Source organism: Schistocerca nitens, chromosome 5 (assembly GCF_023898315.1).
Source record: "Schistocerca nitens isolate TAMUIC-IGC-003100 chromosome 5, iqSchNite1.1, whole genome shotgun sequence".
Lineage (NCBI taxonomy): Eukaryota > Metazoa > Arthropoda > Insecta > Orthoptera > Acrididae > Schistocerca > Schistocerca nitens.
In genome coordinates this window covers 563,954,243-563,980,857 of record NC_064618.1, presented here as the reverse complement: position 1 = coordinate 563,980,857, position 26,615 = coordinate 563,954,243, and the positions used below count along the sequence as shown (strand labels likewise).

General features: G+C 39.3%; 1 protein-coding gene across 3 annotated transcripts in view; it reads right to left on the bottom strand.

The window, feature by feature from the left end:
* Window positions 1-16,337, bottom strand: part of LOC126259667 (ubiquitin carboxyl-terminal hydrolase 35) — a 120,336-nt gene extending 103,999 nt beyond the window's left edge. Inside the window, exons 1-2 of one of the 3 annotated variants that reach the window (XM_049956607.1) lie at window positions 16,150-16,337; window positions 6,176-6,320 (exon numbers count right to left, since the gene is read on the bottom strand). In XM_049956607.1, the coding sequence (XP_049812564.1) occupies window positions 6,176-6,315 (140 nt within the window). In that variant the 5' untranslated portion in view covers window positions 6,316-6,320; window positions 16,150-16,337. Of the gene's footprint in view, window positions 1-6,175; window positions 6,321-15,722; window positions 15,835-16,149 lie in introns of those variants that run through there. The other 2 variants (XM_049956608.1, XM_049956609.1) reach the window with 2 other exon arrangements.
* Window positions 16,338-26,615: the final 10,278 nt, after the last annotated feature.

Below are 26,615 nucleotides of genomic sequence, written 5' to 3'. Positions count from 1 at the left end.
GCGGTTTGTGTAAATATATGTGTAAAGCAACTGCTAAATTTCTTACAGTAAATTAATCTGGCATGCCTCCTTATTCTTAAAAAAATTCTCATAATCTACATTTCCACATATCAGTAGTATACAGTCATTTGAAATTCTAATATGCCTTAGGATCATTCCATACTGTACAATTTCCTTCATGTTTGATAATTTACAATAAAATTAATATTTAGTTTCATTAGATACTTGCCAAGACCATTTCTTTTTTTTCCTTCTGGCAAAAATTTTGGATTCTTTTGGTTTGGCACTATGAAAAGGCCAGGAAAAACTGTTTAGGTGCAATATAAAAACTTATATTTTACAAACACATAACACATTTTACATATAGGCTATGTTTAAGATCTTGTTACCAATCAAGAGCCATAGAATACCATTCCACAGAGGTCTAAGGCACATGGCACAATGTACCCTGTACGTAACTATACACAGTGGAAAAATACTTCGTTCACATATCCCCAACACTCCCCACTGAACAAAAATTTTTCAGGTACTGAACACTACATATCACAGGTTATACCATAATATTTCACCAAATTCTCGAACTTGTCCTTATTGAGAGGCTTGGTTAGGAGACCTCATAACATTTCTTCTGTGCATAGATAATTGATGGTTATACTTCCCTTCTCCAGCTGATCTCTTATAAAGAGATGTTTTATGTCAATATGTTTGGATCTCACACTGGTGACACTGTTCTAGGGAAGTTTAATAGCTCCCATATTACAGTAGAACCCCTTTTTAACGAATCTCAGGGGACCAACAAATTTGTTCCTTAAAAAGAGGGTTTTCCTTAAATAAGGGTTTAGGACAAAATACACTAAATAAGTGTTCCAGAATCAAAACTGGAACCTAGGCTATTTAGGCCATTTAAATACTCCATAATCACAAACTCACCTTGTGCTGCACACCAAAATACAGTGAACATGAAAATGTTTCTTGGCAAATTTAAAACTACTCGATATATTTATAATACCCTTTTTTTAAGATATTTTGGTAGTTAGGTCACATCAAAAGTCATCAACTGGTATCTTGATTTAAAAGGAGAAAATTTTATTTAGCTAATGGCACTCAATGAATTAGATATCACAATAATAAATAAAACTGCTATACTGTCTTTATTTCTGAAAAAAAATCTACAAGAGTAGTCTGCTGCTTCCTTCCAGCATAGTGTACTGCTAGAAGTTGTCATTCCAGCTGGTTAATACTGTTAAGAACTGACTCATCCACAACAAAGGATAAGAAATACCTTCTAATAGTCTTCAAGTCCTTCCACAGCTGCAGAAAAACTTGGTGTTGGTGAGTCCACATCCTCGCCACCACCACTGTCACCACCAACTTGTTTTTTCACCAATATCAGCAGCAAACAGCTCATTCATGTCCATAGTGGGTGTAGAAGTAAGTACATTATCAACACACGAAATAAAATCTTGGAATATCACAATCTCAGGAACATCTATAACATTCCTATCTTCTTCAGGGATATAGTCCTCATTCTCTTCAAAATCCCAAATAATTGTTAGCTTCTGCTGTATCATCAGTTTTCTTTGTTTGCTGGCCATATTACATGTACAAAAACACTACTGTAAGTAGACTACACAACTACAGTATACACTTAATGCTTTCACTTTATAGCGTCAGACACGACAGCTGGAGCGCGATAGTGCGGAAGAATTGTGTTTTCAAATTATCAGTTTAACATTCACCAATCTCGATAACTTCACAACTATCGATACGAGACCAATATCCGAACGCTGACACGGACATTGATTTTAAGAATGCAAATGATCAAAGCCTAACGTTACGATTTAATGTCTGAAAACAAGAAGTGCAGCTGCAGACTGTATCTTAATTTGCGAATTGTAACACACTTATTCCTTAAAAGTGGGATTTAAAAGAAAGCGCAATTCGTTAAAACTGAATTTCAGGAACACTGTTTTTATGGCGTTATCGCCGGGACCAATGAAAGTATTCCTTAAAAGTGGGATTTCCTTAAAAACAGGTTAGTTAATACGGGGTTTTACTGTATCACAAAATATCAGTTTGTTTTACTTTTGTAAGAAATTCTATGTCACCCATCAGTGTTCTGACCCACCGAGCTTCTTAGATAGTGGAAGATAAGACCGCTTTTACAGAGCTCAAAGCAACTGTCTTCTTTGTCTTACATGACCAAGATATCAATCCTCACATTAGTTTAAAGCAACTTCTAGTGATGAAGTTTCTGGTTTCCAGCTGTCTGCATCACTGTACCCTGCCATCCAATGTTTTCCTATTGAATCATTACAAAACTTGTTTCAGCATTTGTGGCAAATGCAATGTCTGGTCTGGAAGTCTGCGCCAAGTACAGCAGACTTTCCACAGCTTACAAATAAGGTACACCTTCCTTACATTTCTTATCCTCGTCAGTTGTTAATAGATTTGCATTAATTTTCCATTGGGGTAGAAATACACTCACAATTTTCCATACTGAACTTTTCTAAGATTTTTCTTGTATACAGAGATTGGTCAATCCGCAATTGTTCTCTGTTGGTACTTCTTAGAATCTTCGTGTCTAAGTGTGATTAACTTCTCCTAAGTAATGCATGTTAAATTTTGACCATAACTGTTTCTAAGAAGGTCAATTTTATTTTCACTATTAGTCCAAAGAAAAAAATATCTGCCCATATGGCCATGACTGTAATTTCTTCCATGCTTCTTTCATAGTATATACTTGGATCTGGTTTTGATTGTGACATGTTTTACCAAAGTTTTGTGTAAACATTTATTTCAGCAATGGTCACTCTGCTTTAATCAGTACCTGCCTTTCTTCAAATGTCAAATTTTCCTTTTCCCTTGATGAGATCTTTTAACTTCATCAGGTGGGATAACATGTATTTCCTATTCCAGCTTTCCATTCAGATAGGCTGTTTTCATATCCATTTGATGAATCAACATGTCTTCCCTTACTGCAAGAGCTAAAAGGTATCGTAATGATGAATTTTTCATCACTGGTGAGAAAGTCTCACTATAATCCATTCCCTCTTTCGAACAATATCCTTCTACTGCAAATCTGGCCTTGAATTTTGGTATTGAACTCTCAGGATTTTTAATATTGAATACCCAACTTGCTCTTAGTGGCTTTTTATTTTCAGGCATGTCAACCCATTCATATGTATCTTTATCCAAAAATTATTGTAATTCTTTTTCAATAGCCTCTTTCCAACTTAGAGTATTTGTACTTGCCAAGGATTCATCAACTGTGATGGGTTCACTGTGGCAGGTTTGCGCAACATACATTTCGTTCTCTGGATATCTTTTTGGGTTTGTTACACATGTAGAATGCCTTAATTTGACTTCCTCTCTTGAATCTTCTTCCTCAATTTCATTCTCACGTAGTATATCAGTTTGCTCTTTATCATTACCTTACTTTGTTGCACTTTCCATCTCTTTTTCATTACTGTCACACCTTATATTTGGCTGAATTAGTTTGGCTATTTTCCTTTAATTTATGTTTAGAATCCTCTAAAAATACTATCCCTCTGCTGCTTGTTATCTTCTTATTCACAGGATTACAAAATATGTATCCTTCTGAATCTTCACAGTAGCCAACAAAAGTATATTTCTGAGATTTTGCATCCCATTTACCTCTTAACAGTTTTGGAATCTGAAACCTGGCTTCACATCAAAGACTTTTGAGTGCCTTAGGTCTGGTTTCTTACCAGTCCATACTTCATGATATGTCCTGTCTCACAACTTTGGTAGGTGATCTGTTACTTAAATACATTGCAGTTCACAGGCCCTCTGCCCAAAAACACTTTGATAGCTCAACATCGCTTAGCATACTTCTTGTCCTCTCTATAATGGTTCTGTTGGCACATTCTCCAACTCCATTCTGAGAGGGACTATAACGAATGGTAGTCTGATGCCTGATACTCATTTCATTCAACTGTTCCTTAAATTGTTTGCTTAAATCTTCTTATCCATTGTCTGATCCAATAATTTAATTTTCTTCCCAAGTTGTGTTTTGACTATTTTGCAACGAACAGCAAATATGTCATTCATTTGATCCTTGGCACTTATATAGTAAACATGAATGTGTCGAGAAAAATCATCTTTGAATGTCAGGAAATAGCAGTTACCTCCTAAAGATTTATTCCCTATAGGTCCACAGAGATTAGTATGGACGAGTTGCAAGACTTCTGTAGCCCTGCTCTGAATCGATTTAAATGCAGTCTGGCCTGCTTCCCTTGCAAACACACCCCACACTGCACATTATTCTTCCCATAATTTTCTATCCTTGTTGCCATATTCTTCAACAAGGCCATACTTTTTCTACTCAAATGTTCAAGTCTCCTGTGCCACAAGAAACCTTTTGCAGCGTAAACAGTGTGATTTCCAGTTTCAGCAGCATCTTGAACTGTATTTAATTTGTAAATATCTCTTACATTAGTTGCAGTAGCTACAATATTGCCACAAGAGTCAATTATTTTGGCTCTCTCTATATCAAAGATAACCTTGTTACCTTTCTTTATTATTTTTCTTACCAACAGCAAATTAGCTGCAATATTCTTCTCATAATTTACATCATGAGCAGTAAAATATTAACATCAACTTTTCCTGTGTGTTCACAATTTAACTTAGACCTATCAACTGTGAAAATTCTAATGTCAGTCCTAGAATGAACACCATACAAAACTGATGGAGCTTTAATAATGTGCACAGATGCTTCTGAATCTAGAAATTATTCTGCTTGTTCATCACTCTCTTCACTAAAAGAAAGTAGCTTACCTTTATGGGTAGTTTTCCTCTCATGACTACTGGAATTAATGTGCTTCTTTTCTTTAATGCTCAACCTTTCATTACACTGTGATGAAATATGTCCACACTCTCTGGAATGTGAAACATTTTATTGGATTCTTCTTCTTTTATTTAGAATATAAAGCTGACATTTTTTCTATCTTTGGAGCATAAGAATTTGGCTCATTTTTGACGTGCTGTAGAATATTTACCGTCACACTATCTGCTGTAATGGGAATTCCTGAACTTTTCAAACCCACAATCATAGGCGAATATATCTCTGGTAGTCCAGTTAATAATAAAGTGCCAATCCATTCTTCTGCAATTTCAAAACCAATATTCTTCAGATGATCTGAGATTGAAGTTATTTTATTCATATATTCATTCATGCTTTTGCACTTGTTCAATTTTTTAGTTATCAATTCGCGAAGTAATCCCACTTTTCTCGTTAAACCTCCATCTTCAAATGTGTTTTCCAGTTTGTTCCATGCATCCTTTGCTGATGTAGCCTTTTCTGTGTGAAGATAATTTACTGTATCAGTCAAAAGAATTACTTTTGATTTCATCTTCCAATCCTTAGCAGAAAAATCTGATTCCGTATGGTGTCCCACAGGTCATTCAAGTGCAAATACGCCTCAATGGAAATTTTGAAGTTACATAATTCTCATCACCTACAAGCCGCTCTCTACTTGCAGTATCTGTGTGTTACATTAACAGCTACATCTAATCACTGTGTACACACTGCAACTTTGTACCAACCTCTCCACACTTTTGGACAGAAATATGTCACTGTGAAATTTATTATTTCACTTTAATTCAGTGTTGTCGGATTCTTAGTTTCATGCAGCAAAATGATGTGGAAAAATTGTATAGGGGCAAAATAGAAGCTTTTATTTTATTAACACACAACACATTTTACATACAGGCTACACACAAGATCTCACTGCCAATCAATAACTATGGAATACCATTTCACAGAGGTCTAATGCACTCAGTACCATGTATCTAATGCACAACTATACACACTGGAAAAATACTTTGTTGACATATCCCCAACAAAAAATTGTACACCACCTTTTCTTTTGTTATTCATAATAAATAACAACATCACTGCCAAGTAACTTATTCAAGTGTGCTGTGTGATACCAAAATTTTCGATCTTTCAAAATTGTTTTGGTTTGTGTTAATTAAATGGTCCACCAGCACATAGCAATAATATACACATAAAATATCCAAAATTCTCACCCTTCATTTTCAAGAGATTCACGAATTAAAAAATAAAATTTACATCTTATATAGATTTCAAGTGCCAGCAAACTCATTCTCAACTTATTCAAGCAGAAGAATGGCACATTTTGATACTCACTCTACTCCTGCATGCAATACTGCTACCTGGTCTTCTGAACTTAGTTCATTACCATTGTCAAGTAATGCATCCACCACATTTTCGAGGACATTTTGAGGGAAACAACTGCTCAGCATATTTTTCAAGGTGTCCCGTATCATGATGCCTATTCAACAAATACAATTATATTACAAACAAGAGAATTCTACAAATTTCAATAACTAAATAAATAAATGAAGCTTGCCAAAACACTGCAGATATGTCGTTACCATGTTTACACAACAGTCACTGCATAGAAACTTTCAAAGAAACAGAGACTGTTGCACAGTAGGTGTAAAACATACCACAGGGCTATACACAGTGATACCGAGTTAAACACGTTAGGCTCTCAAGAGAGAAGTGCATGAAGCCTTAAATGATTACCATAGCCAAATATTACCAAAAGACCTCTCACAAAATCCAAAGAAATTGTAGTCATATGCAAAGGCTGATAGCAGTACCAAAGTTGTGTCCAGTCATGGAGGAGACAGGAACTGAAACTGATGGTGTCAGAACAAAAATGCTGAACTCTTGCATTGTAACATTCCTTTCCAAAGGAAAATCCAGGAGTACTGCCTCTACTTAACATCCACATCACTGCAAAGATGAGTGACATAGATGCTAGTGTTGGTGTTGTTGGAAAAAAGTGATGAAATTCTGTAACTGAACACAGCTCCAGGACCCAATGGAATTTCTGTCACATTCTATACCAAATTTATGGCTGACTTAGTCCGTCTTTTAACCATAATTTGAGACAAATCACTTTAGCAAAAAACCAAGCCCAGTGGTAGGTAACTGGTCACACCTGTCTACAGGGCAGATAGCAAAAGTGATCCAAAAAACTACCATCCAATACTCTTGACAGCAATTTGTTGTAGAATCTTGGAACATATTCTAAGTTCAAATGTAAAGGGGTATCTCTAACACAATGACCTCATTCATATCAACCAGCATAGGTTCCGAAAGCATTAATCATGTGAAATCCAACTTGTACTTCTATCATATGACATTGTGAAAACCATGGATCAACACAGTCAGATAGACGTAGTGTTTCTTGACTTCTGAGAAGTATTTGACTACACCTGTGCTTATTATTGAAAGCACAATCATATGGTATCAAGCAAAATTTGTCACTGGATTTATGATTTCTTGGTGGGAGAACACAACATGTCATCTTCGATGGCGAGTCATCAACAGATGTAGAAATAACTTCACGCACTCTCCAAAATGATGGGTTGGAATCCTCTCTCTACAAATAGAATATAAATGACCTGGCATACAATACTGACTGCAAAGGTTTTTCTCACAGGTATGCTGTTACCTATAACGGTGTATTACTGGAGGGGGGGGGGGGGGGGGGGGAGCCACACATATATTCAGCAATGAGCAATGTAAGGAAAAAAAGAGATTGCTACTTACTGTAAGGATAACACATAAGCTGAAGACAGGCACAACTAAAAGATACTTTCACATTAGCTTTCGGCTACAGCCTTCATCAGGAAACACACACACACACACACACACACACACACACACACACACACACACACACACACACACACACACCTCACACATAAAGGACCTCCATCTCTGGCAGCTCAGACTAGAATGCACCGGTAAAGTAGAATGGAAACAGCAATCTGGAGGGCGTGGGGAAGGGGTAGCAGTGTACAGAATGGGGGGGGGGGGGGGGGAGAAGAGCGCTGTCTGTCAGTGTGTGCAGGAACTAAACTGCTAAGGTGCAGCATCAGTAGGCTGTGGAGAAGGGAGGTGGGAAGGAGAAGATGGGGGAATGGAGAGCATAAAAGGAAAGCAGCAGGGAAGGGGGAAGAGGATGGGTATGTTGGCAGAGGGCTGCACACAAAGAGGGTGGAAGACAAGATTAGGGAAGAGGTAACAGGAGAGAGTGGGTGAAAACTATTGGGTGGAGAGTGTGAGAACAGTATGTTACCGTAGGTTGAGGCCGGAATAATTTTGGGTGTGGAGAATGTGTGCAGTTCAGGATAGGTCGTGGTGGAGGAAAGGACCCAGGTGGCTCAGGTAATGAAGCACCCATTGAAATTAAGGATGTTATGTTACGCAGCGTGTTGTGTCACAGGGTGGTCTACAATGCTCTTGGCCACTGTTTGGTGGTGGCCGTTCATCTTGGTAGACACGTGGTTGATAATCATATTCCCTCCCCCCCTCCTTCCTCACTTACCTACCACACAACTTCCAGACACTGAACCTGACGGCAGTCTAGTCCCTGCACATTCTGTCAGACGGCAGATGGCAAAACACTGCTATTCCTTCCCCTTCAGATTGCTGCTTCCATTCTACATGACTCACATTCTGGTCCGAGCTGCAAGGTATGGTGGTCGTGTGTGTGAGGTGTGCTTGCTGGATGAATGAATGTGTGTGTATTTCTTTTTCTGGTGAATGCTAATGTGTAAGTTTTTTTTAGTTGTGCCCGACTGCAACTTAACATGTAATCTTTACGATAAGCAACAATCTATTTTTTCCTCATGTTGCTGATATCCTAACTGACATTTCTACTGTTTGATTTTACACAAATATCCAGATGGATATCGACAGGATTTAGGAGTAGAGTAAAGACTGAAAACTTGCTTTAAATGTTCAGAAATGTAAAATTGTGTATTTCACAAAATGAAATAACAGAGTCCTACAACAACAATATCAGCAAGTCATTCAAGTCCCAACTGAAACTGATCACCTCATACAAATACCTGGATGTAAGAATTTGTAGGGATATGAAATAGAACCATCACGTACACTCACCAAAGGTAAAGCAGGTGGGAGAACCAAAATTGGTAGAATGCTAGTGAAATGCAATCAGTCTCCAAAGGATGTTGCTTACAAAACACTCGTATGGCCCATCCAAGAATATTGCTCAAGGTGCAGTAACCATATCACATAGAACTAACAAGGGATATAGAGCATATAAAAAGAAAGGCAGCACAAAGGGTCACAGGGCTGTTTCACCCATGGAGTTGCTGAAGAAACAGAACTGCCAGATACTTGAAGATAAACCTACCCTTACAAATTTTCGGGAACCAAGTTCGAGTGATTAATGTAGGAAAGTATTAAAAAACAATACATATCACTTTCAGAGAATAGTAGAGATAAAAATCAGGCTAATTTCAGAATGCAGAGAGGCATATAAACAATCATTTTGCCCTACATAATATATCTGAATGGAACAAAAAGAAGCCCAAATAACTGGTACAATAGAAAATAGCCTACTCTCTGCTGCACACTTCACAGTGATTTGCACAGTGTTCAGCCAACAGCACAAACTTGGTAGATCCAAACATGGTTCAAAACTGCACATTCACTCAACATTTATAAAAATACAGTTTTACGTGAACTCAAAGAAGTTACTACCATACTTGCTCTTACCCACTCCCCTCCCCTTTCTTGGATGTAACACAGTTGGAATTTCCCTTGCGCCTTAAACAATATGGCGACTATAACTTGATGTTACTGATCTTTTTCAAATAGGCTTAGCTACAGATCAGTCTGTCACCACAACCACGATTTTCTTAGTTATCACATACATTGGCTTTGCTGACTCAGAACCAAACTGTTACCTTTCAACCTAACACCTTACCTATACTTCAGATAAGCTACAGGTCTATGTGTCACCACAACCAGCTACCCCTTCCCACCTTTCACATTCGTTGACTTCAACAACTATCAACAAAATTGTGAATGCATGTACCGAGAGGTGATGTGGCAGCAGCCTTTAACATTACCTCACTGGCCACAGCTAACAACTTGTATCAAACATTCCTTTTGACCTGGGAAAAAAATCAGATTTTATCATCATGCTCATTATGCCAATACGGTGTATAGTAATGTGAGTATGGGCAATATTGTTTAGGAAGATGTAATCACTACTGAAAATAACTCCTGCACCAGGAATTGAGTCATGTTAAACTGTCTCATAGATGTCTGCAGGCTTTTGTGGCCATTGTCATTGAAGGTACAATCTTCTGGCCCACTGGGCCATTTCTGTTTCTTCTGTATGATCAACATTTCAATAATTCTGCTGGGACCTTCTTCAGGATCATATGGTGTCCACAACTGACTAAACACCGAGTGTACAGTCCACTGTGCACACCAAACGATCCAGAAGAAGTTCCCGGTAGAAGGGTTGAAACATCAATCATGTTGTTGTTGTGGTCTTCAGTCCTGAGACTGGTTTGATGCAGCTCTCCATGCTAATCTATCCTGTGCAAGCTGCTTCATCTCCCAGTACCTCTGCAACCTACATCCTTCTGAATCTGCTTAGTGTATTGATCTCTTGGTCTCCCTCTACGATTTTTACCCTCCACGCTGCCCTCCAATGCTAAATTTGTGATCCCTTGATGCCTCAAAACATGTCCTACCAACCGATCCCTTCTTCTAGTCAAGTTGTGCCACAAACTTCTCTTCTCCCCAATCCTATTCAATATCTCCTCATTAGTTACGTGATCTACCCACCTTATCTTCAGCATTCTTCTGTAGCACCACATTTCGAAAGCTTCTATTCTCTTCTTGTCCAAACTGGTTATCGTCCATGTTTCACTTCCATACATGGCTACACTCCATACAAATACTTTCAGAAACGACTTCCTGACACTTAAATCTATACTCGATATTAACAAATTTCTCTTCTTCAGAAACTCTTTCCTTGCCATTGCCAGTCTACATTTTATATCCTCTCTACTTCGACCTTTGTCAGTTATTTTGCTCCCCAAATAGCAAAACTCCTTTACTACTTTAAGTGTCTCATTTCCTAATCTAATCCCCCCAGCATCACCCGATTTAATTTGCCTACATTCCATTATCCTCGTTTTGCTTTGGTTGATGTTCATCTTATATCCTCCTTTCAAGACACTGTCCATTCCGTTCAACTGCTCTTCCAAGTCCTTTGCTGTCTCTGACAGAATTACAATGTCATCGGCGAACCTCAAAGTTTTTACTTCTTCTACATGAATTTTAATACCTACTCCGAATTTTTCTTTTGTTTCCTTTACTGCTTGCTCAATATACAGATTGAATAACATCGGGGAGAGGCTACAACCCTGTCTCACTCCTTTCCCAACCACTGCTTCCATTTCATGCCCCTCGACTCTTATAACTGCCATCTGGTTTCTGTACAAATTGTGAATAGCCTTTCGCTCCCTGTATTTTACCCCTGCCACCTTCAGAATTTGAAAGAGAGTATTCCAGTTAACGTTGTCAAAAGCTTTCTCTAAGTCTACAAATGCTAGAAACGTAGGTTTGCCTTTTCTTAATCTTTCTTCTAAGATAAGTCGTAAGGTTAGTATTGCCTCACGTGTTCCAACATTTCTACGGAATCCAAACTGATCTTCCCCGAGGTCCGCTTCTACCAGTTTTTCCATTTGTCTGTAAAGAATTCGTGTTAGTATTTTGCAGCTGTGACTTATTAAACTGACAGTTTGGTAATTTTCACATCTGTCAACACCTGCTTTCTTTGGGATTGGAATTATTATATTCTTCTTGAAGTCTGTGGGTATTTCGCCTGTCTCATACATCTTGCTTACCAGATGGTAGAGTTTTGTCATGACTGGCTCTCCCAAGGCCATCAGTAGTTCTAATGGAATGTTGTCTACTCCCGGGGCCTTGTTTCGACTCAGGTCTTTCAGTGCTCTGTCAAACTCTTCACGCAGTATCTTATCGCCCATTTCATCTTCATCTACATCCTCTTCCATTTCCATAACACTGTCCTCAAGTACATCACCCTTGTATAAACCCTCTATATACTCCTTCCACCTTTCTGCCTTCCCTTCTTTGCTTAGAACTGGGTTGCCATCTGAGCTCTTGATATTCATACAAGTGGTTCTCTTCTCTCCAAAGGTCTCTTTAATTTTCATGTAGGCAGTATCTATCTTACCCCTAGTGAGACAAGCCTCTACATCCTTACATTTGTCCTCTAGCCATCCCTGCTTAGCCATTTTGCACTTTCTGTCGATCTCATTTTTGAGACGTTTGTATTCCCTTTTGCCTGCTTCATTTACTGCATTTTTATATTTTCTCCTTTCATCAATTAAATTCAATATTTCTTCTGTTACCCAAGGATTTCTATTAGCCCTCGTCTTTTTACCTACTTGATCATCTGCTGCCTTCACTACTTCATGCCTCAGAGCTACCCATTCTTCTTCTACTGTATTTCTTTCCCCCATTCCTGTCAATTGTTCCCTTATGCTCTCCCTGAAACTCTGTACAACCTCTGGTTCTTGCAGTTTATCCAGGTCCCATCTCCTTAAATTCCCACCTTTTTGCAGTTTCTTCAGTTTCAATCTGCAGTTCATAACCAATAGATTGTGGCCAGAATCCACATCTGCCCCTGGAAATGTCTTACAATTTAAAACCTGTTTCCTAAATCTCTGTCTTACCATTATATAATCTATCTGATACCTATTAGTATCTCCAGGATTCTTCCAGGTATACAACCTTCTTTTATGATTCTTGAACCAAGTGTTAGCTATGATTAAGTTATGCTCTGAGCAAAATTCAACAAGGCGGCTTCCTCTTTCATTTCTTCCCCCCAATCCATATTCACCTACTATGTTTCCTTCTCTCCCTTTTCCTACTGACGAATTCCAGTCACCCATGACTATTAAATTTTCGTCTCCCTTCACTACCTGAATAATTTCTTTTATCTCGTCATACATTTCATCAATTTCTTCATCATCTGCAGAGCTAGTTGGCATATAAACTTGTACTACTGTAGTAGGCATGGGCTTTGTGTCTATCTTGGCCACAATAATGCGTTCACTATGCTGTTTGTAGTAGCTAACCCGCACTCCTATTTTTTTATTCATTATTAAACCTACTCCTGCATTACCCCTATTTGATTTTGTATTTATAACCCTGTAATCACCTGACCAAAAGTCTTGTTCCTCCTGCCACCGAACTTCACTAATTCCCACTATATCTAACTTTAACCTATTCATTTCCCTTTTTAAATTTTCTAACCTACCTGCCCGATTAAGGGATCTGACATTCCACGCTCCGATCCGTAGAATGCCAGTTTTCTTTCTCCTGATAACGACGTCCTCTTGAGTAGTCCCCGCCCGGAGATCCGAATGGGGGACTATTTTACCTCCGGAATATTTTACCCAAGAGGACGCCATCATCATTTAATCATACAGTAAAGCTGCATGTCCTCGTGAAAAATTACGGCTGTAGTTTCCCCTTGCTTTCAGCCGTTCGCAGTACCAGCACAGCAAGGCCGTTATGGTTAATGTTACATGGCCAGATCAGTCAATCATCCAGACTGTTGCCCCTGCAACTACTGAAAAGGCTGCTGCCCCTCTTCAGGAACCACATGTTTGTCTGGCCTCTCAACAGATAACCCTCCGTTGTGGTTGCACCTACAGTACGGCCATCTGTATCGCTGAGGCACGCAAGCCTCCCCACCAACGGCAAGGTCCATGGTTCATGGGGGAAGACATCAGTCATATAGAAGAAATATGATGCAGCCTAACAAGCCAGAAGATTTTATTTTCTGTTTCATGGATGTAGTTACTAAACTGCTTTGCAATGTGACCACAAGATCTCCCCTCCACCCCCCCCCCCAAAAAAAAAAAAGAGAGAGAGAGAGAGAGAGAGAGAGAGAGAGAGAGAGAGAGATTAAAAAAAAATCAAGAACACAACTCCCAAACCATTACAGGACCTTCAGCATCGTTGAGAAACTCTGTCTGAACTGTATGTTTCCCTGGTGCTATCCATATATATCCAGCAATCGGAACCAATGTAAAAGTGGTATTGTCTGACCACATCAGATATCACTATTTCTCAACACATTCAACACATCTTATAACACTCAATGCTCTTCTTTGCTCGGACTTAATTTAAAGGCATTTTGACAACATTAGCTCTATCGTTAATTTTCTTTCTGTACAGTTCATCTCCCATTGTTTTTGAGATTCTGTTCTTTAAATTCATATTATTAACTTGTAACTTTCATGGCCTTCATCTTTTTAATCTTTAACGTTCCCTTGTCTCTACTGACATTTACTCCTTCCACAATTTGTTCAGCAAAGTTTTCTCATCAAAATTTTATGATGTTTCATCACTTGATAAAATAGCTCTGGACATCTGTGGTAGATATGCAACATCCAAACATTTTCTTACTTGTAATGGGTCGACAGAAGCGTCCGATCCCACGCATCGGCTTTGACCCATGACGTAAGGGTGTTGTCGTGTTTGACGTCATGGCGGGGCGGAGTTTGGTTTGATTGTGGCTGTCTCCAGTTCTGTTTCATCTTATTTTATTTACTTTTCTGATCTGTTCGTTCAATCTCGTGACATTTTTTTTTTTAATTTAAAAACACTTATTACTTATTTTAATTATCTGTTTCCTCCAATTTCTGTTTTAGTTTATTATATTTATCTTTCTGATCTGTTCGTTCTATCCCGTGAGATTTTTTTTTTTTTTTTTAAAGACAAAAATCACTAATCAGCTACTGAAGCATCTTTATCTTCTATGGGTTGCGGGGGTTACGACCCCTGGGGAGGTGGGTGGGTATTCATGCATGGCTGTCTTCACTTACGTTGTAGCTACGCAAGGCATCTAAATTTGTTTAAATTTATTTTGCCCCCCACCCAAAACACCCCATTTCCCGCGCTTGTCCCGTTAGTGTCATTAGGCTTCTTGTGGAAAGTGTGTGTGTGTTTGTTTTTGTTTCCGCCATATTTGTGACGGCATGGGTCAAAGCAGACGGGCGGGATCGGACGCTTCCGTATTTCCCTTGTAATTAACTGGAACTCCCTCTTGTTTACTTTTTACAGTAACTATGATTCACAGTTGAAAGAATATAGTCTTAATTATTAGCTTGGATGGTCATCATGTTATTTGCAGTAGGTCATGTGTACAAAGTAAACATAAGTGAATTAAGATCTGTGACCATGATAGGGGACATGTTCATTACATTGTATACACATTGTTTCAGACAGGGCATCTTATAAAATAAACACCCAAGGAAATCAGCAGTTATAAGTTCTCAAATCAATCTTGGGATTTAGAACCCACAGACTCAGTCACAACATGAGTATAGAGTGCTCCAACTGGTTTGATGACCATATTAATGAAACAACAGATCAGTCCCTAGACACTGCACCACATACATTTGCTTTCAGTAATGATAACACAACTATCAGCCAGTTGCACTCTTCCACCATCTCTTCAGAAGAGATTATAAACATAATGCTGCAATGAACAGTATAAAATATTAGTGACCACTGTTAAGAAAATTACTTATGAACATAATGTTGTTCAAGGGAAAAGCTAGATGACTCTCTTCACGTTATGGACAATCCTTGCAGTAACACCTTTCCCACAATCTGGTCTGTGTGAATAAAAAATATTACTTTGTATAACCAACAACTGTAAAAGTATCGTTCTAATTTTTTTACTAGCATTACGCAATTGCAATTGCAGAATCCAGTTGTCTTTTTTTTTACATTGAACTCAACAATAATTTTAGTACAGGTAACATATGCATATTACAGTTACCTTCGAGTTTCAGAAGGAAGCATCACAAAATCCGGTTGCTGAGCCAAAGCCAAGGGCTTAGTATCATAATGTAACGCGACAGAGTGAGTTAAACGATGTCCTCCATTTAGTATAAAACATTAACACATTTTCGGGCTAAATGCTTCGTCTACAATATTTACTTTCGGCCCTTTTAAGAAACTTATTTTCTACACAAAAGAGAGCTGGTTGAAAAAGCAGTGTCACTCAGTGGAAACGTCATCTGAGACTTACCGCGTATTAAAGTGACACAAAAACAGAATAAAGATGACACTACGAACCGAGGGCCTTTCTTAGTTTTACGGCCGTCTCTACAACCTCAGTTGTCTCAATTTTTAGCTAATTGTAACAAAAGGTATTCAACAGATTACAGTGACTAATCTTCACAAATCACTAGATTTCAACATACCTCACCTTACACCTAAATAATAAATTATGCCTCGGGCTTTCCTCGACTAGTATCAATCCTTAAGATAAATGGCAGACATCACCACGCAGTACGTAGTGATTTGCTAACTGCTAACTAAATAAAAACTACACACAAACACACCACAAAAATAGAAAAACTCATCACATCAATTGTCAAATCCAATCGAACCAAAGATGTTCAAGTAAATGCGTTCTCTGGAACAAAATACATGCGACAGGTGCTTACCAACATCGCATATGCCATATAATTTTCAATACAAACTTCAGTAGTATTCTTTATAAAATAGAGATGTTCAGAGGTTACGCTAAACTTATGTTATTGGCATAGTTGTTAAATACTCGAAAGCTATTTTTTGGACAAAATAAGATGATTTGTAATCCCGCATAAAGCATTAGCATGTAATTTCTCTCAATCTGAGACAGTATAGTAGTTCCCACATGACAACAAAATCATTATTGAAGTGAATAAATGGTTTGCAACAATGCTCCAATCTGTGGTCGCAAATCATATCTGCGCTGATAAATCATAGCGTGTGGTCTGGAAATCCCCGCAAATCTTGCGCGCGACGTGTGTGAATTATCTGTTTCTTGCGTATAGTGTCTCTCGTCTTTCCGTGTACAATGAATTCTCAAATGGCTAATAACACGTAAGTGCAGTAAAGAGACCATTGCTCAATTTATTGAAATATACAAATGCATACGTGTTCGCGAAAAGTTAAGACGCAAGGACTCACACAAGAAAACAGCCGCTTACAATTCTAAAAGTCGATAACATGTTACTGGTGGATTTCAGACAATGAACTGAAAATTTTGGAAATATGTCGTTTTTAAATTATACTGATGTAAGCAGTAGTATTTTATATACTGGTATCTTAGTGTATTGTTGCATCGCAGAGAAATATGCTGGGTGAACGCAATTTTCTTAAACGTTTTCCCCAGCCAGTGCTGAACCATGCAAGGCAGGCTCAAGCGCACTGTCGCAACCGGAATGAGAAATCGGCAGAAACCCAATACTGCAATATCGGACACTCGACAGAAGCCATTGCCACATGTCGTTTGAGCAAGATGTATGAATCGTCAACTCAGCAAGATGAACTCACTATGCAAGCAACATAACACCATTTTGACAGCACTTCAAGGTGCCAAACTACACATAAATCTTACAGAAGGACGTCTTTCAGCCTGCTGACACTGCAGAAAAGCACCAAGTTGAAGGACTGAAGGCCACAGTTGGGACACCAAGGTGCAGTGAAGACTGCTGATGAACTTAGAAAACGAACCCATCCTCAGTCATCCTCACCAACACATACCGTCATTGCTTCCAACAGACAACTGTAAATACTAGGGATCCAGAGCCCCTAATCTTCCAGTTACAGTGATCCCAACACTGAGGCTGGACCTGTAATGTGCTACCTTCCATTCGCCAGATGACTACTACTTTAGGGATCACAGCCAGCCTGGTCTGTTGTGAGCTGCAAACCTCTCATCCACTGATGTCAAATCTTGGAGAATTCAACAAGCAATGCACTGGGAACAAAATGATGGTGTTTGATGAACTATCATACTGCCACTGTATCATTATTGGGCGTCGATATTGCAAGAGCAACGCCTGTTGCCAGTTACGCAACTACAATATGCAGCACTGCTCTGCTGCTTGAGCTACCATGACCTCACCAAATCACTGAGCTGCACGTGTTAGATTGTTCCACACTGCATACTACATCCGCAGACTTCCTCATTGCTGCTGCAATGGAGACAATGCAATTGTAAAATAAAGCTAATAACTGTATAATTTGCTAAAGCTATCTCATTAGCGCCGACAGCGCCTGATGGGCCCTCATCACCATGCTCCATGCTTTGTCACCCTGTATAAGCAAGTATTCCAGCCCACTGGCCCTTATAATATGCTGAAGACGTCTACCAATAACAGTCAAATAATTATCTAACTATATGACAGTTTAAATCAGCATTGTGGCGCCGCAATTGGTCTAAGATTATTACCAACAAAGTGAATTGTATCTTTGTTTCCTGAGCTCATGTCGTCTTTGTGTACTTGCTTTCCCGCCACTCCGGTGCATAGCACATTCTGTTTAGTCATGATCTTCTTTGTAGTGTCGCACATAATCATTTGGTGATTTAATCAAGCATGTTATTTTAATAGCATCCATACTTTACTGTGGACCAGTGTTCCCACAAGTGATGTTCCTGAAGAAGACCATGAAGAACCAAAAACAAATTGAATATGAAGATACTCAGCTAGCTATTGTGAATACCATCTCATTAGACAGTCCATTTGCAACGCAGAGGAAGTGTATCCTATTCCTCCAGTGGCAACAAATCATTGACAAGTGCCAGGTACTTCACATGATATGTAGCCCAAAGACAATTCACCTCTTCACTGTATCACATCCTCCGCATTGTGAGGAAAATTCGTCTCTCCAATACATACCATAACAACCAGACCTATAGCTCTGGCTTTTGGAACTTTCGTTTATCGCCTATGGTATTTGTAATGTCAACCTCTAATTTGTTGTGAACATCAGTGCTTTAGACACTCAGATTCTTTTGTTATTCTCTGACACTGTTCATAACATGCCATCTGTTCGCAAATATACACACTTTACGAACTTGCTTTCTCAAGTGAGCTAACCAATAGATCTTCGAATCCAACAAGTTCTGAACAGTGAAGTTATTGGTAATAAATTGCCTTCTGAATTGTGGTGTCATCAAGTTTGTGAGGTAACATTATAACAGGTGTGTTTCAGTCAGTTGCCTTTCACTGTAAAATCTGCTGTGGTTTGAAATAATACTGTGAACTTGATCTCTGAGTTACTCTTTGCTGACCAACTGCATAGTATTTTGTTTCATGAGAACATGTGGGGCTCCATAAAATGGCGATGGCATTGTGAGTGCAGTCACGGTGGACGACTTCAGATTAGAGCAACTTAGCTCGCTCCAGCACGACTTGAGCAGCCTCCAGTGGCAATTCTGGTAAACTACAGCGAGTCCCAGCAGCCCACAGCTCATCATCCGGCGTAGTTCTCGCCATGGCGTCACTAAGCAAGGCATTACGTAACTGGTGTTTGTATCATTTCCATTTTGGACGACTGGCTAGAAAATGCACTCCCTCATGCAGCTGCACAAATGACAGCAGCGGCCAGGTATAGGCATGGTCAGTTGCTTTAATGTAAAGTATCTACACTCCACCGCCACATCAAATAAAATATCCGATGTTTCATGTGATCCAGAGTCAGGTCATGAAAATCAAACTCAAGAAAATGGATTGCTTCCTAGTATCAAAAATGTGACTCTCTGACATGTCAACTCGATGGTCTGCTGCTAACGGTTTTGGTACACCATGTCACTTTTACGTCCCTAACACCTGCATTACATGAAGACATTAAATCAACTCGGCATCAGTATCACTGTTCTACTGGCGAAGCTAGAAAAGCGATCTTCTGTTGCCTTGTTGCCTCCCGGTTCAGTGCAGTTAATAACACAAAAATTCCTACTTTGAGAGAAAGTATAGAGTTGATGAACTTAATTGTCACTGAACCTTTTCTTGGGGCTGATTTCCTACTCCACTGATGTTGACATGTGGAAGACTGAACTTCATACGAATGGTGAGATTGCTTACAGACGTAAAAGGTTGTTCAAGCAGCCTTCATGAACTGGAAGCTCACACCTCTGCTGCAGGTGCAGCAGCAACGCAGTGGGATTCTGTGAATTCGCCTAATAACAAGAGGAACTTATTCCCATAGTCAGCACTGACAGTGAATTGTTTGGAAAATAAGGGACCTTAAAAAAATTAAAAGCAGGTATTGTTAAAGACAATGGTGTGTTACATTTCCGAATTGAAAAAGCAGCAAAGCCCTAAAAAAAGCTCAGACTGAACTGCAGATGTTAAACGAAAACATTCCTGCCCTGACGTCCTTAGCCAATGGGGATAAGTTGTCTGTGTACCTCCCTGGTGTGGCACACAACACTAGCCATCGCTTTCCAACTAAGCTGGACCGCCAGTAACTTTCAATGCTCGCAGGATAGTACCTGAAAATTATGCCATAACAAATAAAGAATTTTAGGATTTATTAAACACGGAAGTTGTTCGACATCCCAACAGCCTGTAGGCATTGACCCTCCATTTGGTGAAGACTGAAGGCGGCTCCTAAGATCGTATCAGGAGCTGACACACTTTGAATGTGGGAACAACTTCAGGCTGTTACTCTGTTCAAAACCTCCAGGACTTTACAGTTGATTTATCAGGTGCACAGCTTTCAGCATCATCGATTACCAGAAAGCCTATCATCAGACTTCCATAATACTTGTAGATATATCGAAAATGGAAGTGATCACACCTTTTGGTCCTTTCGAGTTCATCAGAAAGCCAATTGCACTAGATAATGTGACTCAAATATGGCACCATTTTATCGAGGAAGTGTTTTGCGGCCTGCCCTAACGTTTTGTTTATTTGGACTGCATGACTGATATCTCTTCTTTGCATCCACCTCATTTAGAAGGATTATGGATTTTTTTGCTAGTTGGGAGTCCGTAAGTTCTGACCTGACTTTTGACCGATCCATTATCACAATTATCACAGCTGAGCTGAGGGAATGGAATGGTACCAGAGATGATATACTGTAAAAAGTAAACAAGAAGGCATTCCAGAGAATTACAAGTAAGAAAATATTTGGATGTTGCATATCCACCACAGATGTCTGGAGCTACTGTATCAGGTGATGAAACATCATAAAATTTTAATGAGAAAACGTTGCTGAACAAATTATGGAAGGAGTGCTTGTCAGTAGAGGCAAAGGAACATTAAAGAGAAAAAAGATGAAGGCCATTAAAGTTTCAAGTGAGTAATGTGAATTTAAAGAACACAAACGCCAAAACAACGTAATTTACAGGAACCCCTCACTGCCATGTCGTGCTGACCAACTTCAAGAGAACAATGCCCCATGACTTGGACTCAGAGATGTCACTGGTGTTCGACAATGTCAAGTATAGTTTAAGAACCTGTTGTTTTTAGTGCATCCTATCCCTTCCATGACCATTATTATTGTTAATGTTAGTCAGACAGCGGAGAGGCGGATCTTCAATAGCAAATAAGACATACAAGGCACTGCTCGGGTTCTTATTTGGCATACTGTCGGTATCGTAAGCTAGATGGAATACCCTTGATAGAGATTTGTTGGAGTATATGAAGCTATTAAACATTTCAGGCTGAATGTGAAGTCACATCTCTCTACAGTTTTTACTAACCACAAACCTGTGTGCTTTCCTTTCAAAATTTTATGGAACTCATTCTGAATAAGACAATTCCGCCATTTAGAATTTATCAGTTAGTTTACTACTGATATCTGCCATTTATGAGGGGCAAATAATACTGTGGCTGACTATTTTTCTAGAATTAATGTGGTGACCGTCACCATCGACTTTCGGTGACTGGTGGGGGTGCAAGGCACTGATGCAGAGTTACAAGAACTTATTACGAAAAAAAATATGGGATCTTATCTGTGGAACCTTTCACAGGACAATTTCCAGTGCAGTGTGAAACTTCTCAAAACCGAATGTACACTTTAGTTCCACCAGGTTTTCGGAAACAAGTATTTGATTACATTCTTGGACTCGCTCTTTCTGCAGCCAGTTGCACTATATGGATGGTGACTGATAGATTTATACAGTTGGCGACCAAGAGTGACTGCGTGTTGTGAATAAAAAAAATGGTTCAAATAGCTCTGAGCACTATGGGACTTAAATCTATGGTCATCAGTCCCCTAGAACTTAGAACTACTTAAACCTAACTAACCTAAGGACATCACACAACACCCAGTCATCACGAGGCAGAGAAAATCCCTGACTCCACCGGGAATCTAACCCGGGAACCTGGGCGCGGGAATTGTGAATAAAGACTTGTCAAATAACAAAGGTGTGATGCCATTTCCAAAAACCTATTGGTTCATTTACGGAGCCTACATGACGTTTTTCAGTTTTTTAAGTACATTTATTTCAGAAACTGATAGATCTACCCATTTGATAGAAGCAGTATCCATCATGCACATTTGAGGCCAAACAGCCGCACTGACTTTACTAAGCACTTGGATCTCTTGGTTCAGCTGTCCAGCTGACGCAACTGATGCAAGGCTGTCACTTTTAGTCCACCTTGTTCTATGAACTGGGGTCGTTATGTTGTTTTGCACATCAAGATTCCACCAGTTATCACCCAGCCAGTAACAAGATGGTGGGTCGTTGGCATCAAACTCTAAAATCTGCCTTAATGTGTCATGATTCTGCTTGATTGATAGTTTTGCCTCTAGTGTTGCTGGGTCTGCATGCTGCACTCAAAACATAATACTGGTGCTTCAGTAGCGGAATTCGTGTGTGGCGAAATCATCAAATTTCTTCAGTTAACAACATGACCACCCATCTAGCAATCCTCCATTCTTGTTACAACAAATGAAGAACTGCATTTCCAACATTCGTCCATCCACAGCATCCTCCCACACGGATCCCTTTATTTTCATCCAAAAAGTCTCATTATGTGCTTTCACGTTATGCCACATATGGACTCTGTCAAAGTTCCTTTACAAACGCCTTACACAGGTCACACCCAGTACCGGAACGAAAGGAATACACTGTGCACTGTAATGATATCGGTTAACAGCAAGTGCACCCAGGTTTCGTTGAACATATCAAGCTGCCTACCTGCTCCAGGCCGACGATTCTGTGAGTCAGGCTCCCTATTGTCGCCTGATGCCTACATCGCTCAAGGAGAAGCCAATAAACCCACAATCTCGCAAGAACAGTCTCCACACCCCAAGCCTGTGCTGACTAGATCAAGCTCCACAGAACATCCACCAGGTTCTTCTGTTTTACGTCCAGTCTGCACGAGGGTTCGCAGGACCATACAGCAGAAATATCCCTTCATCCCAGGAGCTCCACTCTATGTGGCAGGGGCTGTGTGATGATGCAATTGGTAGAAAACAATCACTTAAAAGTGAAGAGTGGAGTATTTTAGTTTTTTGAACTTACATGGTCTTTGTGTGCTTGTTTTTCCGCCAGTGCATTGCATGTCCTGTTTGGCGAGTGTCTTCTTTATAGTTTTGCATGTATTCAATTGGTGATGTGTGTGGTTTAACATTGTCTTCACTTTATTGTGGATTGACGTTTCCACAGAATATTTGTTTTAGGTACTATGTTCTCTTCATTGGCAATGTGCATAACACAAACTGATGTTTTAATGAGTTGTTTATCTTTGAAGTACATAATATACACAAGTAATATGCTGATTGAAATTGTCTCATAATTACCAGGGTGTAACTAGGCTAGATAAACTGGATCCCCCAAAGATGAGGGGCTCACAATGCCCTCCCCCCCCTTCTCCTCACAAAAAAATAAATGGGAAAAAAGTTAAAAACTTGAAAGTTATGTAAAATCGATCGGTCAAGTGAAGTCTTCCCTATATTAATCAGAGATGGTTTTGGAAATCATTCTAATCTAAAGATAGTGAATCACTCAGTGAACCTTATATAGCATATGCTACTGTGGTCAGTGCATTTATGTACTTTTAAATGAAAGAGGATGTACATACAGAACAGAGATCATAGAAATGTAATACTGCACAATACTGAATCTGAAATGTTTTATATTTATTGATACATTCAATGAAGGTACTCTTTGCTCACAATATTGAAATCTAAAGGGCTCCACATATTAGCAATAGATCACAGTGACCCACCTCATGGATGATCGAATGCTTCAAACATCATACATGTATGGGCAGTCGCAGTGATCAGTCAGTGATTACTGATCATGTGGAAATTCTGGGCAATATGATGACTCACGCATGCAATATGGCTGCCTGGCTGGTTACCAGTGATTTCTGGATGTGACTCGTTTGTGTAGTTATGGAATGTGTTTATGTAGTTCTGTTTCACTTCACTTTGCCCATGTTGGATAAGAACTTTACTTTAAATTTCTAAATATTCAGGGACTATGAACCACTTCGAGGAGTGAAGTTGAGGCCAGAGTTGCCATGCATATGAAGGGGTTTTGCAGTGATTACATTTTTAATATTGTGCTGTAGTAGGAGAATTGATGGGAAGTTCAATGTAATATTCACGATACACTGGACTCCATCTGATGATTTTGAGTTATTTATCAATCAATTAGTTTTTGGCTTCTAAACAGAATGATGTAACATAATATTAAGTGGATATTTTAATTTAAAAGTTCAGAACAAATCAATAACACAACTATACTCATGTCCCTTGCCATTTCATATAATCTGACTCCCCCTCATACAATTTAAATAAGAGTTATGGGAAGCAGCAGTCCTGCTATTGACCACACTGCTAAAGACACATAGAGATTGCAATACAATCTGCATAAATACCTGCAGTTAAGCTACAAGACAGCTGAACGAAAATAAGTGAAGACTAATGAACGAAAAACGAGTTGCGTTAGCACACTGGAAAAATGTATGTAAACCACTTGGCGCTAGAAAAAAAAGAAATATATTCCGTAAATTAACCTCTAGCTCCCAATAAAAAGTGTTTCCAAACGAGTTTAATAACTATAACTCACATTTTTAACTTATTTTTTGCCAAAATTCGTGTGGATATAGAGGTCAACAGCAGCTGCTGTTAAATGTAGCAATTCATTTTCCATAGCAGAACTTCTCCACATAGTGGCGTTCGTAGTAATGGTCGAAATTTCTTGACAAATTGGTCTTGTGTGACGGGGTCGAGATGAGCAACTGGCTGCAGCGATACTTCATGTGTCCTCTGCGATACATTGCTCATATGTGGGGCCCTTAAGATTGGTAGTGACTGGCAAGACATGAGTATCGGTTTTATTTACATTTTGTAAGACTTTGGATTTTTTACCTGTTTTATTTCTCTGTGTAGGCTTTGTACAAACTGACTTTCCAGTGAAAAGTAATTGTTGAGACATCCATTTTCAGTATTGAAATTTAGGTTTCATTTAAGAACTTGCAGATTTGCGACCATGGTGGGAGCTTTGCAGAGTTGATCTTAATGATTGTTTATTCTTTTCACTTATATTTTCTGTGCATCCCAACTTCAGTAACGCCATAGCTGGGTAAATTCATATTTTGTTCAGGCTTGTTTATTCCTTCTCAGTTAGTTCTGACTGCTTTGTTTGAATTTTTTACTTTTATACAGTTTTATTTCACACTGTACGACATGGATAGGGACTGTGCTTGTTGTGAGTGGACACAAGGGGAATTAGCAGCTGTCTGAAAATAGTCGACTGGCTTCAGGCTATTGCTCAAAGCCGCAGCGACACTGGGCCACCTTGGCGAAACCTGCAACACCTTGTAATCCTCTTATCACTGCATCTTCCGATGGGCAACGTATTACCGGCCTGTGACAGACACTGGTATCTTCATGTCTCTCTGGGGGGAGGACGAAACGTGAAAACTGTAACACAATTGTCTACTTACACCTTAGCAGTAGGTATGAGGTACTACCCAGTGTTGATAACACACCTGAGCCAGCACAGGATGCCTCTCCTGTTGGGTCACAGGCAAATGCCGAGCACAGATATGGTGTTCTTGGGAGCTTCAACGTTAGGCAGGTAACGGAGACCCTCAGGAAAACAGCAGGTCGTAAGTCGCTGGAGCAATGAAGGGCACCTAGAGACCGGAAAAAAGCGCACTTCATTCCTGTTTTCAAGAGTCATAGAATAGATGCACATAATTGTTTGCCTACACTGCTGATGTCAATCAGTTGATGACTTCAGGAATATGTTTTATGCTCACTTATCATGACGTTCTCGGTGGTTGAAGATCTTCTCTATAAAAATTAACAAGGATTCCGCAAACAATGTCCATGAGATGAATGCTCAATTTGGTACTGTGACCCTTGACTTCAGGAAGGTGTTTCATACATATCTGCACTCTCGTTTGGTTAAAAAAAAATACGAGCTTACCGAGTATTGGTCCAAATTTGTGACTGGATTCATGACTACCCTGGGTAAAGAAGTCAACACTTTACTCTTCATGGAACAAAATCAACAGATGTAAAGGTAATTTCAGGATAACCCACGGAAGTGTGATAGGACTGCAGCTGTATACAATATATTCAGTGCAGATGATCTAGTGGATAACGTCGGAAACCATACGATTGCTTTTTGCAGACAATGCAGTTGTGTGTAAGGAGGTAGCAACAACAAAAAACTGCAGCGAACTGCAAGTGAACCTGCAGACGACTATCAGTTGACCGTGAACACAAATAAATGTAACATATTGCCCATACATAAGAGAAGTTATCCACTACTCGACAATTACACTGTTTGTGACACGTTTCTGGAAACGATAAATATCTTTAAATATCTAGGAGAAACCATGAAGAGCGACTTTAAATGGAAAGACAACATAAAACAAATAGTAGGAAAGGGAGATCCCAGACTGAGATTCGTATT